The sequence below is a fragment of the Zootoca vivipara genome, chromosome 8, assembly GCF_965207765.1.
Source record: "Zootoca vivipara chromosome 8, rZooViv2.hap1.1, whole genome shotgun sequence".
Classification (NCBI taxonomy): domain Eukaryota; kingdom Metazoa; phylum Chordata; class Lepidosauria; order Squamata; family Lacertidae; genus Zootoca; species Zootoca vivipara.
The window spans coordinates 82,301,940-82,320,594 of NC_142591.1; the positions used below are offsets into that span (position 1 = coordinate 82,301,940).

Consider the following 18,655-nt stretch of genomic DNA (forward strand, 5'->3'; position numbering starts at 1 on the left):
TGGGGGTGGTTTATACATGGAAAAGTAGGTTAATGTAAGCAGATAGTGATGCTAGCTTACATCACTATCTAAATATTACTAAATGTTAAACTTCACTTGGTTATGCAGCTAACATGCCAAGTTGATCCATATTACTGTGAGTTCTGTGGTTTTCTTCTCAGAAATGTATGCTGAGGCATTAAAGATCAGATACATATTTGTGTCTCCTGAAGGTGATCGCATATGCCAAAATAAGTTGGGCATTAGTACTTGTATTAATAAATTAGCTATTAGTCACCAGTTTGAGGTGCCCCCCCCTTCCTTTCTTGCAGCTGCTCCTGTTACTGCTGGAATAAATTATGAAATAATCCACATTTACATGCACAATGGAAATACAGTATTTTGTTTTAAAAGGATGTGTTTGCCTTTCAGATATGGGTTGGCGGCAGAGGTCTTTCTCAAGGCAAAATCAAAGGAAAGATCTATGTGGTTGATGTTGAAAAGAAGACGGTGGAGAAAGAATTGGTTGGGCACATCGATATGGTGAAAGCTCTGTGCTCTGCAGAGGACAGATATGTTCTTAGTGGCTCTGGAAAGGAAGAAGGGAAGATAGCAATCTGGAAGGTTGAATAAAGTTCAGTGTTTCAGTTTTGTTTAATTCAGTTTTTAAGGCTGGGTACAGAGAGTCCGCTGGCTTCAGTCTTGTGTGTATCTTGTTCTTCCTTCAATGTTTTAACTTATTAGATCACTTTTCAGGGTAATTATTATTGCTGTTCTAGAATAGCAGAAGTAAATTTATATCGGGTTATGATGACCACGAATACACTGAGTAAGAAACTTGAAAACGTACTAGTAAATCATTGAATGAGTCTTTAATATCAAATTGTAGAAAGCACTTGAAGTTTATTGTTTGCTGCATTATAGGATCGGTGGCACCTTGTTCAGACAGCGTCATCAGGTTCTGTGTTTCCTGAAAGGCAAACTGTTAGAGTGCAATTACGGTAATCTGGCAAAGTCTGTTAAACTTAGAAGGGTGAATGATGACTAATGCCCTTAAGATTATATAGTGTCTTTTAAATGGGATAAGTTGGTTGACAGAGACCTGTCTTTTCCTGGCTTACCAATGTTGACCTGTGCCATGTTGAGTTACCCCACTGAGAATGAATGGGGAGGCTTTTGCAAGAAGGGAGCTTCTCGCTGCACTGTAGAGATCACTATAGTAAGATATAAGCTTCCCCCCCCCCAAAGTGCTGCTGTCATGAGACTTTTCCACTAGCACTAGTGCATTGAAGAAATTTCCCCTTCTGAGGATTGCGGTTACTTGCTAATCTGAAGAATTGCAAATCAGGTTCTCAATTCCCTAAAAATGGAACTGTTGCTTTCTTTGTTTATACATTTAACATACAATATAATTTTCAAAGGTGCTCCCCTTTATTTGCGAACATAAGCTATGCCACTCCTCCTTTTTCAAATGCTCTTACTTCCCACAGCCTTTCAGAAAGTTTGTAAGTTTCATTGCCGGGTGCATAACACAAAATGCCGACTTCAAGCAACTGGCGCTCTGCTACGTTTCCCTTCAACAGACATTCACATCAGGAGTCTTTACTCACAAATGAGTCGTTCCCCTGCCATTTTTTAAAAAAATATTTATAGCTGAATTGTAAATAAGTAATTCTGTCCTCCAACTTTTTAACACTATAAAGTAATTATATAGTGAGCCTGAAGGAAACTTTTGACGGCCTTAACTTTCGTATTGGGATAGTGTGTTGAATAGCATTGTAAAGACAGAAATGTTTGCTATTTTTGTAAACAGTTTAATAAAAGATTGAAGTGTTACAAATTGCTAATTTCATATTCCCTGTGTGTAACAGAAGGATTTCTATCTACTAATAAAACCATGCCTTTTGGGAGTAGCTGAAGCTAACCTTTCATTTTCTTTAGCTACTGAAAAATCTGTACTGAATGCAACAGGTTGGAATAGTGAATACACAGATCAACCTGAGAAGGACGGGATTCATACTTTAGCTGACATCGAACATCTGTATCCATATACGTGTGGAAATTGTGACTTATGTATTGCACTGCCATCTCTACCTCTAAGAGGAGCAGATTCCTCCAGCAGATTGCAGCAGTGCAAAAGTCAACAGAGCTGCAAATCCACGGGTGCCTTCAATGTGGCTATACCGTGGCTGCTTCTTGGACTTCTGGCACAAGAAGTCATGGGGCAACATCTGTTTCTCCTTTCTCTCCTCCTTTCTTGGCATTTGTGGCTGAGAAATGAGGGGCACAAGCCCAGCACCTCTTCACGCTGTGATAGAATGAGGATTCTTGCCCTTTTATGGCATGCTTAACCATATGAGGGGTTTATAGGTAATTATAGAAATAGAAAAGTTGGTGCTAACCTTTCAGTGCTTAAGTAAGTGGGGAAGCTTCGTCTTTATGTATTTCTTTTGCAATTGACTTTTAGTATTGACATTTTCCCCCATGGGGCGCTCTTAAATTGGTCAGCTTTGCAACAGAAAGGAGCCACTTGCAATGGTTCATCGTCCAAGAGGGGATAGAGGTGCAGTAGGCCTCTTGGGGCCTCCAACAGTGCCAGTAAAGGGATTAACAGCATTAAAGTTGCCCAGAATGTTGATTGAATAGGTGTGTCTGCCCCCCCCAATTTCCTATGATTAAAAAATTAAGGAAGTTTGCTGGGCCTAACAGGAGAAAGTAACTGGAGGCTTAATATGCATCATTTGAAATGCACATTTGAAATGTACTTTTTGGATTGGAGAAAGAGGGAAATGAGAGGTGCCTCACTTTTCTTTTCTGTAAGCAGAATGCAATTATGAAGCTTGGTAACCATAAGATTAGAATCTTCACATTCTTTTTGGTTTTTTTCCTGACAGCAGGGGGTGCTGTTGCTTTGCAAACTAACGCTCTTACTAAACTGGGGTTGAGTCAAACCCAGGGGTGGGGAAGTCCTTGAGATGGAACCTTCCCACTAAGGCAATTCCTCTTGAAAGTAGGAGGCAGGATGGATCCCCCCAGACCTGCTACTATAATCCCCCTCAAGAGACTGAACTAGTGCCTCACTCAGATCCCAAGTTATAATTGGCCAGGACTGTTGTCACGTGATATATTCAATCCATTCCTGGGATTTCCACATTTTGACTGGGGATTCTTTGATGTTCCTCTTGCCCATTTTCTTCACTGAGTGTTAGAAGCAGCAATGTGATTGTCCCTTCCCTAAGGAGGCAATGGAGAAATCTGGATATGCATTCTTAGAAAACTGTTTTATATTATCCGTCTAAACTCATCCACCACCCACCACCGAGAATTGCCTTCTTGCTTTGCTTGTGCATGCTACATAGTCTGCCAAGAAGAAATTGGCCAGGCGAACCTTTCTATCACCCCCGCCTTTTCTTCATATTAGGGTAATGTTCAAGGAACTGAAGCAGGACTAGAAAATTAGCAACTCATTCCTCTGCTTTGCTCTTCTTGTCTGTCTCCCCTGTTCCTTTAAAAATGGGGCAATGGGTGCAAAAGAATAGATGATGCAGCTTGGAGAGAGATGAGAGGGTGACTTTGAAAAGTTTATTTGCTTCTGCAAGGATGAGGCACTTCCTTTTAAGTAAGCACACCTGAGTTTCCAGCATGTATACAAAACATTTGTCCAATCTGGTGCAATATGGCTCTGTTCTTGTAGGACCTTCATAAAAGAATGAGCAGGTCAGCACTGAGTAAAATTTAACAGGAACCCGCAGTGTTAGTGCTCCTCTCAAGGAAGACCCATCACCAGCCTTTTTGTAGACCACCACCGAGTGAAATTTAACAAGCCACCTGAATTATTAGCAGCCAGTCTTTCAAAAGTAAGTAGTATATAGCTGTGTCGACCACAGCAAACTATGGCAAGTTCTTAAAGAAATGGGAGTGCCTGATCACCTCATCTGTCTCCTGAGAAATCTCTATGTGGGACAAGAAGCTACAGTTAGAACTGGATATGGAACAACTGATTGGTTCAAAATTGGGAAAGGAGTACGACAAGGTTGTATATTGTCTCCCTGCCTATTTAACTTATATGCAGAATTCATCATGCGAAAGGCTGGACTAGATGAATCCCAAACCGGAATTAAGATTGCCGGAAGAAATATCAACGACGTCAGGTATGCAGATGACACAACCTTGATGGCGGAAAGTGAGGAGGAATTAACCTTTTAATGAGGGTGAAAGAGGAGAGCGCAAAATATGGTCTGAAGCTCAACATCAAAAAAACCAAGATCATGGCCACTGGTCCCATCACCTCCTGGCGAATAGAAGGGGAAGAAATGGAGGCAGTGAGAGATTTTACTTTCTTGGGCTCCTTGATCACTGCAGATGGTGACAGCAGTCACGAAATTAAAAGACGCCTGCTTCTTGGGAGAAAAGCAATGACAAACCTAGACAGCATCTTAAAAAACAGAGACATCACCTTGCCAACAAAGGTCCGTATAGTTAAAGCTATGGTTTTCCCAGTAGTGATGTATGGAAGTGAGAGCTGGACCATAAAGAAGGCTGATCGCTGAAGAATTGATGCTTTTGAATTATGGTGTTGGAGGAGACTCTTCGAGAGTCCCATGGACTGCATGAAGATCAAACCTATCCATTCTGAAGGAAATCAGCCCTGAGTGCTCACTGGAAGGACAGATCCTGAAGCTGAGGCTCCAAGACTTTGGCCACTTCATGAGAAGAGAAAACCCCCTGGAAAAGACCCTGATGTTGGGAAAGATTGAGGGCACTAGGAGAAGGGGACGACAGAGGACGAGATGGTTGGACAGTGTCCTCGAAGCTACGAACATGAGTTTGACCAAACTGGAAGGCAGTGCAAGACAGGAGTGCCTGGCGTGCTCTGGTCCATGGGGTCACGAAGAGTCGGACACGACTAAACGACTAAACAACAACAAAATGTGTCCTTTTATTTAAAATGCACCTCTGGGTTATTTGTGGGGCCTGCCTGGTGTTTTTACATGAGTAGAATGTGTGCTTTTATTTAAAAGGCATCTCTGGGTTATTTGTGGGGCACAGGAATTACAGTGGTACCTCGGGTTAAGAACTTAATTTGCTCCGGAGGACTGTTCTTAACCTGAGGTACCACTGTAGCCAGGGGTCAGCAAACTTTTTCAGCAGGGGGCCGGCCCACTGTCCCTCAGACCTTGTGGGGTGACGGACTATATTTTGAAAAAAATATATGAATGAATTCCTATGCCCCACAAATAACCCAGAGATGCATTTTAAATAAAAGCAAGACAGGAATGCCTGGCGTGCTATGGTCCATGGGGTCACGAAGAGTCGGACACGACTAAACGACTAAACAACAACAACAACAACAGTATACAGCTGTTGTGACTTCCTTTTGCATTTTCAGACTTGGATGGCATCGGAGCTTTGAGCCAAAGAAGCATTTGCGCTGATTCGTACTCATGTTGCTTGCATCAAATGAAAGGACGTCTTCTAGCCAGCCCCAGCAATGGACACAGCAGTCGCTGCTCTGCTCACTGATCGGCTGGGATACAGCTCTTGAGCATGGTGGGTTTGCAGTGTAAGAAGGTGCACCGGGGACAGCAAATGTGTCAAACGGGTACTGGGCACCTTCTTTATTGCTCCCCAAGCCCGGGCACAGAGCATCCTCCACAACACTCCTTGCAATACAAGGGCCTTGCGGCCTGTCTCTGCCATCCTTTTCAATGCAGGGAGCAAAGTAAAGAGAAGCTTTGTGTCACGGTCCGGTCGGCGGGCGAGTGAAGCCCTGACTGAGAACGTCAGGACCAGAGGCAAGATGGTGATGTAGAAGCAGGAACAGGTGCAGGGCTGAGGGTCCAGCAGCAGGCAGTCACAGGGTCAAGGAGCAAGGCAGAGGCAAAGGTCTGGGAGTCGAGGATCAAGGCGTCGGCAAGGCGAGGGTCCAAGGAGCAAGGTGTCGGCGAGGCAAGGGTCCAAGGGTCGAGGATCAAGGATCAAGGCGTCGGCAAGGCAAGGGTTCAAGGAGCAAGGCGTTGGCGAGGCAAGGGTCCAAGGGTCGAGGATCAAGGTGTCGGCAAGGCGAGGGTCCACGGAGCAAGAGGCCAGAGGCAACCAGGCAGGGATAGCGTTGCTGTGGCAAAGAGCTGAAGGGAAATGCTGAGCTTTTATCCCTCCCAGCTCCTGCCACCAGGTGCAGTGAGGTATCAAGTGGCCTCACCTGAGTGACCACTCCTTGCCTCTCCAGCACAAGCTGAGGCAGGCCCCAGTCCTGCAAAGCACTACAGGCCCCAGAGCCTGACTCCTGCCCATACTCCTGACACTTTGGTGCTCAGGTAGAGGCTGGAGATAGGACATAAGAAAAGCCTTGCTGAATTTATTGATTAGGTTTCCCTCCCACCTTTCCTCCAGGGAGCTGTATCTGCCGGCATGTATTACCCCTTCCCCATCTTACCCTCACAACACCCCTGTGAGGTAGGTGAGACTAAGGGACAGTGGCTGGTCCAAGGTCACCCAATGAGCTTCCTGACTGAAGGGGGAGCGGCTCCCCATCCTATTCCACCAGGAAGCAATGAGGGAGGCGGCGGTCCTTGCTTGCTAATGCTCCAGTAATTGGCATTCAATAGCGCACCATACTGTCTCCAAAAGGTCCAAGTAACTATCAGAGCTAAAAGCTGTTGACAGCTGTCAAAACCGTTAACAGATTTTGTCCTATCTCCCTTTAAAGCCTCCTAGCCCAGCCCCCATCACTAAATAACAGCTTGTTGGAAACAGCAGGAGCAAACCCAGTTGGTTTTTCTATAGGCTTCTGGGCTGGAAGTGGACGAGGGATACTGATATGGCACAACCCCCTGGTCCTGATAAAAATGGCCCTGTTTTTGCCTTGCAGCTTTTCGGGCAGAGAGAAGCCTCCCTCTTGTCTCTGCTTAGGAAAAGGGAAGGGTGTGTGTGTTAAATACTCACTCGTCCCTTCTCACCCCTCAACATAAACTTTACTAGCTGGAGCGAAGAAACCGAGCGTAAGCATGGCATAAGTCAGGAGCAGAATCCTGCCGACAAATCATTTGACTTTTAAGTTGGATGGTCCTCCCTCTCTCTCAGAAAAGCCTGGAGGGTTGTCTTTGTAACGTGACTGATAACTCCACTTTAGCAGACTCTGGCAACTAACACAGGCGCTGCTTGGATAGCGGCAATACCACCCGTGGGGTTTGTCACTGCTGCTGCATTCATCTGCATAAATGCTCGGAAAGTGTCTCTCTCATTGCCAGGCAGTGGGGGGCGGGGGCGGGAAGCACACTCACAGGGGAAGAGATTTTGGGAAATGGATTTGAGCAATGGAGCGTGTGGCCTGCAGCCGGCCCAGCACTTAGCAAGCAGGAGGGGCAGGGACAGCAGCAGATGTGTTTCCCCAAACCAGGCTGGCCCTGACCTTTAAATCCCTAAACGACCTTGGTCCAGTATACCTGAAGGAGCGTCTCCACCCCCATTGTCCAGCCTGGACACTGAGGTCCAGCTCAAAGGGCCTTCTGGTAGCTTCCTCACTGTGAGAAGTGAGGTTACAGGGAACCAGGCACAGGGCCTTCTCGGTGGTGGCGCCCACCCTGTAGAACACCCTCCCATCAGGTGTCAAGGAGATGAGTAACTGCATAACCTTTAGAAGACATTTGAAGGGAGCCCTGTATAGGGAAGGTCTTTAATGTTTTATTCTGTTTTTATATGTGCTGGAAGCCTCCCAGAGTGGCTGAGGCAACCCAGTCAGATGGGTGGGGTAAAAATAATGAAATTATTATTAAAATTATTCTTCTTCACCATGCACTTGGTTGCCAAGGTGTATATTACCAAGGGAGGAACTTCCCGTGCTCCCTGTTTGGTGCTGTAGTGCCAAAAAGAACTTGGTCAATGCCTGTCAGAATTCTATCCTCCCCAACTCATTGCTGATACCTGCCCATCAATATTTTCGCCCTCTGCAACTTAGTCTTCCAGTCACAGAATTGAAAGGGGACTTGGAGGTTACCTAAGGTCACCTCTCCTGGTGTCAAAGCAGGATTTGCAGTGCAGGAAGCAATTACCGTGTCCCTGAGAAATGTGCGCCGTGCCACCAAAATACTACAGGAAAGGAGAGGACCCCCAACTCTCAAAGCATTCTGTTCCATTGTCAAACAGCGCTAAGAAGTTCCTCCTAACATTTCATTGAAATCACAGAAGTGCAGCTCTGCCTGATTTGCGTCCCTTAACGACTGATCCACACCAGCTCTCAGTAGAGACCGCTCATTGTTACGGTACAAAATTCACATCACAATGAGGCTGTTTCCACAGCTGGCCATTTCAGGAGTGATAGCAGAGGCTTTTGGGTCTGGCGACTCAGGAAACACTGCATGGCAGCTATTAATTAGGAAAAGGAACTGCTGCCTCGCGTTCAAAGCCCTTTGTCCGCCTCCATTCTTTTTCGCTGCTCCCTTGGCTAAAATAATAGAGAGTTTGCATCATGGCTTCAAAACTAAAAGAAAAGCGTCCGATAAAAAAATTGAATGGACAGAAGCTTGGAATTACGGGATGAAATCCGGTCCCATGAGTCAGGAGCAGTTGGAGTGAATGTTCCCTGAAACAGAGAGCAGGGTGGGCCAAGACTACAACTCACTCCCCTACCAGGTCAGGGCCTATTCTGCAAAGTATCACCACATGCCCCTTTGTTTTAAACAGTGCATGGCTGATGTCACCCATGCGTCTGACCAGGCAGAAATGAGTCAGCCTCTTTGGCTGCTAGTGCCTTGGTTACTGTAATTTAGAAAGGGCTTGTGGGAGGCACCAGATCCTAGGACAGCCTTCGCCAATTTGGTACCTTCCAGGAGTGTTTGGGGTCCCTCAGCCCCCCCTCCCGCTTCACCCAGCCTTTAAGTCTGGGGTCTGTGTCCCAAGTAATTTATGGACCTACCCAATGTTTTTTCCCCCCTAGAAAAAGAGGTGCAGGAACTCTCAATTGTTTATGGACGGACAACCCTAAGTTGTCGAGTATTTTTTAGGGGGGAGCCAAAGTTGCCGAGCTTTTTTTAGGGGGGGGGATAATGCTTTTTTTGGGGGGGAGGACCCTTCTCCGCCCGACTGCCAGCATCGCTGGGGCTGCATTACAACATCGCCTCCAACGTTGTTTCGACTACGGCAGACCAACATGGCTATCTACCTGTGACCAAAGAGGTGGTGTTCTGGCTGAAAAAAAGGCCTGGACCCCTCCGTGCTGCAGGGCACACCCTGGTTTTCTGTCCTATAAAGCCCTCTGCAGCTTAGGTCCAAACTATTATTGTAGAGTTGGAAGGGACCGTGAGCATCACCTAGTCCAGCTCCTTAAAATGCAGGAATATTTTGCCCAAAGTGGGGTTCAAACCCACAACCCTGAGATTAAGAGTCTCATGCTCACATAGGAGAGAGGGCCTTCTCAGTGGCTGCTTCCAAACTGCTTCCAGACTGGCTCCTTCCTTGTTGCCCTTCTGCAGGGAGTCAAAGACCTCCTTGTTCCAACATGCATTTGGGAACGGACTGCTTTTAGTGAAAAGGCTGGGGCTGTGCTGTTTTGTTTTTGTTTTCACTGTAATCACTTGGATGGGTTTTAATAGACTTTTAATGTTTGTGTGTAGTTTTAATTCTATCAGTGCTCGCTTTTAAATGAATGGCTACTTACACCAATGCTTTTTAGCTGCTCTTTTTAAAAATAATCTGTAAGCCGCCTTGTGTTCCTGTCAAAGAGGCAGTGTGTAAATATGTATAAACGACAACAATCTTTTCTCAAATGCTATGAATGCTACAAATGTGCTCTGCCTGATTGTTGTCCTGGATCACAGAACTGAAGGGAAGGGCTGCAATATCAAGGGGCACTAGGCAGGGTCCCCCCCCCTTCTGCATTGCTTGAGTGTTTTGTAAGCAGCCTTGGGGATCATTTGGCCCTAGTGGGGGTGTGTGTGCATCAACCTGGAATACAAAAATCAAATTAAAGCTATCAGTATAGTCCGTATGCTGGGGGCTTCTAATGTGGGAAACAGCTGGTTGATGCAGATTAAAAGACTTGTTTCTGAGACTTTTTAGGCTGCGATGTTAACTATGCTTCCCTGGGAGTCTTGTCTTGTTGAACTTTTTTTTGAAGTCGTCAAAGGCGCTGTTTTTGTCTGCCGTGGGCCCAGAGGTGGCGATTCTCTCTCAGTGAGCCAAGGCACCAAGATGCCTTGGGATGTTTACAGAGTAGAGCTCACCACTTTCCTGCCAGCATTATGTATACATGAGCATTATAACTGCTTGCTTGGCACATAGAAATGACAAATGGCGTAGCTAGTGAGAGGAGGAGGAAGGAGTTCTTGGGCTGCTGCCACACACAAACAGCCACAAACAGCTTTAGTACCAGACAGGCAGCTTTTCTGCTCCTTGGTGGGTGGAGTCTTCAGTGCTGTGGACATGGCTGTCTGTCCTCTTGCATCTACAGTTTTTAAAGGCTGGGAGAGTCAGCTGCTCAGCAAGAAGAGGATGACTTTGAACTTTAGATGGAAGCAGGGAGGATGAGGGGGTGGAATGGACCTTCGAAGGAACACTGCACACTCTTCCAAGCTCCTGGTGTAATGTCTGAAACCCCAGGGTCATCTAGTCCAACCCCCTGCAATGCAGGAATTTCAACAAAAGCATCCATGACAGATGGGCATCCAACCTCTGCTTAAAAACCTCCAAGGAAGGAGAGCCCACAACCTCCCAAGGTTTCACTGTTGAGAACAGCTCTTACTGTCAGAATCTCCTTTCTTGTCACTTGAATCCATTGGTTCAAGTCCTACCTTCCAGAGCAGGAGAAAATAAGCTTGTTCCCTCTTTTATGTGCCGCCAGCCCTTGAGATATTTGAAGATGGCTATTATACCTCCCCTCAGTCTCTTTTCCAGGCTAAACACACCCAGCTCCTTCAACTGTCCCTTCTAAGGCTTGGTTTCCAGACCCCTGATCATCTTGGTTGCCCTCCTCTGCACGCGTTCCAGCTTGTCAACATCCTTCTTAATTTGCGGCACCCAGAACTGCACACAATATTCCAAGTGTGGTCTGACCAAGGCAGAATAGAGCAGAACTATTACTTCCCTTGATCTGGACACTGTACTTCTGTTGATGTAGCCTAGAATAGCATTAGCTTTTTTTGCTGCTGCATCACACTGTGGACTCGTGTTAAGATTGTGGTCTATTAAGACCCCTAGATCTTTCCCACATTTACTGCTAGTAAGCCAGGTGTCCCCCCGCCCCATCTTCTTATTACTGAGGGGCTGCATATCAGAAGACAAGGAAGAGGAACCAAAACATTAGCAGACAGATTTGGAGAGGAACCAGGGCTCAAATGGGCTGGCTCTTTTAAATTCTATGTGCACCCAATTATTTAGATTTATGTAAAAGCAGGACTGACTTATTTCCCATTCCCCGTGAACACAAAAACCCAGATCCACTGGCTCATATTGAAATGTTTATTAAGATTGAACTGTAGAACAATGGATTGAACACATGTAAATGTGAAATAGTGGTTGTTTTTTCTCTCTTTTAAACTCTACATCCAGCCATTTCTATCCATAAATGGGTGGGTGTGGGGGAAATTACAAAGAGACCAAAAGTGCAGAACAGTTAAACTGTTTCTCATGCAACAAGTCTTTACCTTGAAAACCAGAAAAAGAAAGCTCTGTGTCAAAATCAAATCCCAGAACATTCTGCCATCTAATCCACTCAGACACATTCATCGGTCACATTTCTTATTTATCCCTTTTTCCTCGTTAAACTCGAAACATTTATGTGTTTAACACACACTTATAAACATTGCTAAACTCAGCAAGAGCTAGTATTCTGCCCCAACTTAATAAGTTGATAAACAAGTTGTCATATGGCCAGTTCACAATGGAACTAAATATATATATTTACTTATATCTTTTTTTCATTAAGAGATGCCTATATGCAGCTTTTCACTAGGGGAGACATTTTTCTTTTAAAATTTTATTTTAATATTCAAGCTGGCCATTTGGCTACCAAGAAGGTTTCAGGTCCATGTTGCAGCAGAAAATCAACAACAACAAAAGTACATAGCATAGGAAAGATCAAATGATCAATTTGTATTATCCAGGAGGTGGTTATGCTTCTATCAAAGGAGAACTAAAAGTCAGTGCTAAGTCGGGTGATGGCCAAGCCAGACAGAGCTGAGATTTTCTGGATTCTAATTTTATGAAATTAGACACTTGACACTTGATCAATAAAGTAAGCTATTTTGTGACCTGAAGAAGTTTACATTGTAACGCCCCCTCTCCCCCAGAGTTTTATTTACCTAGGTGCCTTTCATTGGAAGTTAATTTACTGGCAACTATCTGGAAAATGCATAACCTCTACAATGCCCTGTCTGTTTATCAGAAAGCAACATGGTATGTCCTCTTCTCCTACACATCGGACAACGGTCCCTGCAAGACCTGTCAGGTATCATTTTGTAACCTCTAGGGTGATTCCTCAAGTTATTGCATCAGAGCTTTTAGGTGGGTGCAGGGGGAGAGAAATTTACTGAATCTTAAGAGAGATGTAGTTATGTTCAGAAGGAATCCCAGCAGCTTTTGCTTGTTCCACAGCTGTGTATAGTGAGAGAAGTTGCAGTGGGTGGAATTCTCCCTCTTAGGCAACTGTTTGGTTTCCCCCCAAAAGATACCGGAGCCCTCGGGCAGTGGATTTAGTCTTCGCTCTCCTAGAGCAGATCTGGAAACGGATGATATTAACGCCGCTTGCTCAAAGGTGGTCTGATCTACAAACTGTGCAGGAGCCTCTTCACAGCTTCTAGCAAAGACCACCTTGAACACGAGCGGTGAATTTGCACAGCGTGTTTTCCGCACCCGGGAATTATTCTGGCAACTTGAAAAAAAACAACACCAGCACCTTAGGGCTAGCCTACCCGCAAATTGCTGAAAGGAAGAATTCATCCCACCTAAGGTCAAAGTGTCACCTGACTCTTGAATTAAAAGCAAACCACCCCCGCTCTGAATTTAACTACCACAATGAAGTTGGACATGTAAGAACTCTGTGCTCCTGGAATTCATGTGGGTGTCTCTGAGACCCTTCCTAAATAAAATAAAATAAAATAGGGGCATAAACAAGTGTTTCAGCAGAAGATACATCCTCAGTTAAACTTTTATGATGGGAGCAACATGAACCACAGAAATGTGGGTAGATAATATCTGCTTCTTTTTGTTCATTTTGCAAATGTGATCCCCTCCCCCTCAATGCAGTCTTAAAAACCTTGTAGCTTGGCTGTTTAAATGACACAACCTGCACGTTTAAGAATCCATAGTTAGGAGAAGACACACACAGGTAAAATTTGGTATCCTTTTTTCTTTCTTACCAAGTCACTTTTCCCCATTTCTGTGCAATATTTTTTTGTGTCTTGTTACATTTATTTGGCCTATTAACAGGAAAAAAAACAAGGGGTAGATGCAAATGAATAAAAACCAAATCACTCCCCCCACAAAAAGACACTTCAGGTACTCAAAAGTTGCTACATGTGCTTACGTGGGGAGTCATGCAAGATTTCGGGTTGTGTAAGAAGCAACTAATGGATCCAAGTCAGAGCTGATTGTATCCTGCTAGCAGACAGAAGGAAACGGTAGGGAACACCATCTTTCAATGTACAGTGACAACAGCAGCAGAACGAGGCTCAGCCCGTTCCATTTCAATTCATCCTTAACCAGGCCCAACCCCTTTTCATTTTTAAAATAAAGAAAAAGCTTTCCAGCGGCTAAACAGTGAAAAGGTGGAACCAGAAGAATGCCAGACGCTCAGGTGAGCTCCCAAAATTGAGCTGCGGAGAAGAAATGCTCTGCTGGGTTTTAGTTATCGTGCTGTGTTTTGGGGTGGAGGGATGTGTCAAGCTGTTATGACTCCATGCAGGTAAAGTCTTCTGGGAAATCCAGCCTAGGGACCCTTCGCTGGAGGTTTCATCCATAGGAACCGACAAGGAGGAAGAGAAGAAAACACATTCCCAGCAGAGGCAAGATGGTGATGGGGCAAGCCTCCTTTGCTGATCCCTTAAACCAGACATAGGCAACCTTGGCTCTCCAGATGTTTTGGAACTACAACTCCCATGATCCCTGACCACTGGCCCTGTTAGCTAGGGATCATGGGAGTTGTAGTTCCAAAACATCTGGAGAGCCAAGGTTGCCTATGCCTGCTTTAAACAGAGCTTTCTTATCCTCCACTTTCATGGAATGGTCTAAAGTAAAAAGCGCTGGACGGGGCCAGGAAGAATCACATGGGTTCTGGTCTTCCACTCTCCCGACAGCCTCGTCTCCTAAGATAGAAAGAGGAGGATCGGTCGCCCACATGGTGTGGTTGGGAATCCTGAAGAAAGCCTGGGTGACGGAATAGGCAGGGGAAAGATCAGAGTATTTGGGTGCAAATCCCCATGTGCAAATAAGGAGGAAGAGGTTATTGCTTTTCTCTCCACAAGTTATCTTAAATATACAAGCTTGAAGTCCAGTTGGATATTGTCACAGCAAATCAATTTGTGTGATTTCTTTCTTTCTTTCTTTTTTTAAAAAAGATTACATATAACCCTATCAAGCCCTACAAAGTCCAATAAACGCTGCCCACGAGACCAGATATCTGATGGCAAATACAGAAGATTTTCAGCGTGTTAAATGTGCCTGTGAGCCAGACTCTGCTCCACAAAGATTTGGTTGAAGGTGCAACGTCTCAAAACCAGTGAGGAAAAGGAAATGTCCCATTATTTAAAACCAGAAACAGTGTGCTCTGTAAGAGACAGACGAGAGAATGAGAAGTGTGCTCATGACGTAAAAAAACTCAGTGGCTGACGCTTCTCCTAAAGAACCTTGGAAATGGTGGGGTTGTTAGGATGTGGGGGATTCAGAGCCCCCAAGCAGACCTACAATTCCAGGGTGTGTTGGCCTTAGATCTGCCTCATACCTTCCTGTGTCATGTCTAAACAGCAATCACAGCCTGCATAGGAAGCATACCGATAGCCCCCTCTGCCTCCCCAAAATCAAGACATTTCCCGATTCAGTTCTGTTCAACTGAATTTGAACTTCAGCACCTGAAGAAGGCAAATGGGAACGACAAGGATCCCATGCTGGGATTTAATGAGATGGGACCAAGACAATAAATGCATCTACAAAGAGGAAACTGGCTCCCAGGCAGAATTTGGGGCTTGCTCTCTCCACCTTTGCTCTGGGCTCATCTAGGCCCATATGCTCCAAGTTCTTTGCATCTCTCCACAGACAGCAGCATGTCTTGGCTTGGAGGTTGCAGTTCAGAAGCCCTAAAGAGTAAATTCTAGAGCGCAGGAAGGGAAATGCTATCCAGAATTCTATGACATAAATGTTAAAAGTAACAAGGAGGGTTTAAGCCCTGCTACAAGGCTAAATCTCTCGTTTGCCCACGTTCTCTTTACAAGGGTCCAAAAGATCGGAAAGTTTACCAAGACCTGCCAATTTTCTCCTAGCACCATAATGCACGATTGTGTTTCAGATTCTGGCAGAGCCAACAGCGACACGGAAATTGTGACCCCCGCAACTGCAGAGCCGGTCAGAAAGCAAGTGTTCGTAGGAACCAAGGAACTGCCAGGAAGCCTCCAAATTTTGATGTGCTCGTCTAAAAATAAGCTTTTGAGTCCTCTGAAAAGAAAGCGATTTCCTTTTTGGAAAATAAAAGTAAAATAAACACTTGCCTTCCTCATCCTCAATAGTTCAGGCAGAGCCAGGCGGAGTCAAGAAAAAAAAAAGAGCTTTCAAGGAAAAGAGATGGAGTCCTCTTAGAACAAGGTGTAATTTACGCAGAGAACAGCTATTTCAAATTAATGTCATGAAGCAGTCCCCCCCCCCAAGTCACATGTGTAGTGAAAGGAGACTTTGTGTTTAGGTGGAGGTGAGGGCTCTCTTGGCTACAAGCTCCTGAAAAGTTTTTCCTTTCTCTCTCTCCCCCCCCCCCCGCCCCTATAGCTGGATTGCTTCAGTAGTCTTGTACTGTGCTCTGAAAAGAAGTTTCAAACAAAACGCACCAAATAGTCATCTTTTTTTTTTTTGGAGGGGTGGGGTTGTGAAACCCTGTATATAAAATGAGCATTCATGAAATCCTCCTGGCCTCTAAAAAGCCTATGCAAACCCTGTCCCCCGCCCCCCCCACCACAACCGACGGAGCTAAAAATATGTAAATTGATGGAGAGCTAAGAAACAAACAGGAGATGCCATCAAACTACCCAGAGATGCCAGCCAGGCGATTTCCATTTCAGCTAGGTCAGACATACAAACATTGACAATTCAAGTAATTTATTAAAAACTGCTTTTCATTCTGAAATATATAGATAGATAGGATTTTTTACTTTTGAATTGCTATACTTGCAGCATGGTTCAAGGCATGCATTTTAAATAGGCGAGTTTGAGGCAGCAGAAATCTCTCGCAAGAGCAGCCTGGGTTCAATGTGGTTTCCGCCTGCAAACCAGCTGCGGCCTCTTTTGGCTCCCAATGCCTGCAGGCGCAAGGGGAACGTGCAAGGAGAAGCCCCCCCCTTCCGGCAACTTCCAATGAGAAGGACCTTCTAGGCTGGCTGTTCCTAAGGACATCCTCTAACAGGCTGCCGATCCCCAGCATTGACACCTGGCTTGGTATCAGGGTCTGGCCTACCTGACGACCTGCTATGTGTGTTACTGCTATTGTCCTGAACTCAGAATTTGGGGATTGGGAGGGGAGGGAGTCTGGGTTGAAAGGACATGGGAAAACAGCTTAGTAAGACTCCGGGATACCTAGGAATAAAGTTACAGCATTTTTTTAAAATGGTGAATTTTCTTTTCTTTAAGGCCCAAAGCTGTTTCAAGATACATTTTCTTTTTTAAAAAAACAACAACAACAATAACAACACACGCAACAAACACACACTCTCTCTCTTTCTCTCCAGGCTGCAGTTATCAAGAGGTAGGCCTTTGGTTTACGCTTGCGGGAGCGAGACTACCTTTCAAAACCCTCCGCTATCGCAATTTCCAGCCCAGAAGTTCAGAAAAAAGTGCAATCGACGACCCCTTTCTAAACAAAGGGGAACCTCGCAGCCCGCCTGCAGAAACTGACAGCGGGGAATCTGCGTTCCCATTTAGCAGCTTCGTCGCAAAGGAGATGATTGGCTTTCAAACGCCACCAAAAGATGAGAAGAAAAATAAGTCAAATTCTGACCGGCTCGCCGATCAAAACAGGTCACAGAATGTTCCACTGGTGCTCCTTAGAGCTACACATGCCGCCTCCCCCCCGTCCCAAGGCCTGCCAAAAGTCCCTCCCGACCACCGGAACATCACTATCTCTACGGCGAAGAGATCGCACTCGAGGAATCCTTGGCAAGCAACAGCCGGCAGGGACAGGTGCTCCAAACAGCTTGAATTAAAAACAAAACAATAATAAAAAATAAAGCGACAGCAATTCTTGCGAGAAACTGATGCAATACGTCCAAGGGAAGTCTGGGAGGAAAAATACTTAGTAGTAATTGCACGGAAAAATAATGAAATCCAGACTATGGTTCAAGAGGGTGAGGAACATAAAGCAGAGAACTGCGGCTGTCAGCCTAATAATAATTGCATCAGTTTTAAAATACCCCATCCTGCTAAACTTGCAAGGTCTGAAGGAGTCAGAACAAAAATCAGAAAACTTCTCTGCAGAAGCCGCGGCCAGAATTGCTTTCGTTTTTAATTAGAGTTTTAAAAAATGGTGGTGTTGGTGGAAGGGAAATAAACTGTCCAAATGAGTAATTTGAGAATTTTGAAAAACCGCCATGAGGTCTAAAAAAACCAAAGCAAACCATGCAAGAACGTTTTCCTGCCCATCGATAAAAGTCACCTTGGAAACACATTTTCTTGCCATTAAAAATACCTCTAAGAAAGGAGATTTTTCTGGATTGTAGGGAAAGCAATCAGCATCAAAGCTACCTATTCAAGGCTACCCTAAGACTATGGAATTTCATCTACATTTTTGCATGAAAGAACCATTTCAATTCGATGCTGCAGCAAGGATGTCCTTTGAAAAGTTCAGATTCTGCTTTGCGAGAACGTCCCGATTCGTGCACCTGAAACGGCTTGGAATGTGTGCAAATGGCGGTGGTTCGCTCAAACGACCGACTCGTTTTCCACTTCCGTCGTGGAGGCTTCTTTCCGAGAGAGCTTTATCACGGTTGGCTTCTCCCCATCCGCGTCGCTGCCACTCTCGGTAGCCACGGGAGGTGCCAGCCCTTTCTGCTCTTCCTTCGGGCTTTCGCCGACATCGGGGTAAATCACCAGGAACGTGGCCGTCAGGAAGCCCAAGAAAGACCCCACCGATGCCACCATGGGTATGACCCGCACGGTGCCCACAGCATCCACCACTCCTCCCAGCGCAGAGGCTACTAGGATCTGGGAGATGTAGACTTGGCAGGACAAGATGGCGCAATCTATGCCAAAACCTCGCTTTGAGTTTCCAGGGCTATGGTGGATATACTGAAAGAGAAAGGGACAGGAGATGCTATCAACCATTGGGGAATCAGGTAGCAGAGCACACATCGCGTTGCAATATCTGAAGCGGCTTGCTTTGGGGACTGACACGGGGACAAGTCCTCTACGTCCGTGGTCAGGAACTGCAAAGAGGTGGAGGGAACCTTCTTTAATATGTGGTGGACTTGTAAAAGAGTATTGGGAAATAATC

The 18,655-nt window shown here is 45.4% G+C and overlaps 2 protein-coding genes across 3 annotated transcripts in view; one reads left to right on the forward strand and one right to left on the reverse strand.

The window, feature by feature from the left end:
• DENND3 (DENN domain containing 3) overlaps positions 1-1,892 on the forward strand; it is a 42,996-nt gene extending 41,104 nt beyond the window's left edge. The window contains exon 24 of the mRNA XM_088676037.1: positions 412-1,892. Within this exon, the coding sequence (XP_088532163.1) occupies positions 412-612 (201 nt within the window). The 3' untranslated portion in view covers positions 613-1,892. The remainder of the gene's footprint in view (positions 1-411) is intronic.
• A 9,527-nt stretch (positions 1,893-11,419) lies between these two features.
• SLC45A4 (solute carrier family 45 member 4) overlaps positions 11,420-18,655 on the reverse strand; it is an 83,773-nt gene continuing 76,537 nt past the window's right edge. For both annotated transcript variants that reach the window (XM_035124413.3, XM_035124407.3), the window contains one exon: positions 11,420-18,450. In XM_035124413.3, the coding sequence (XP_034980304.2) occupies positions 18,085-18,450 (366 nt within the window). In that variant the 3' untranslated portion in view covers positions 11,420-18,084. The remainder of the gene's footprint in view (positions 18,451-18,655) is intronic.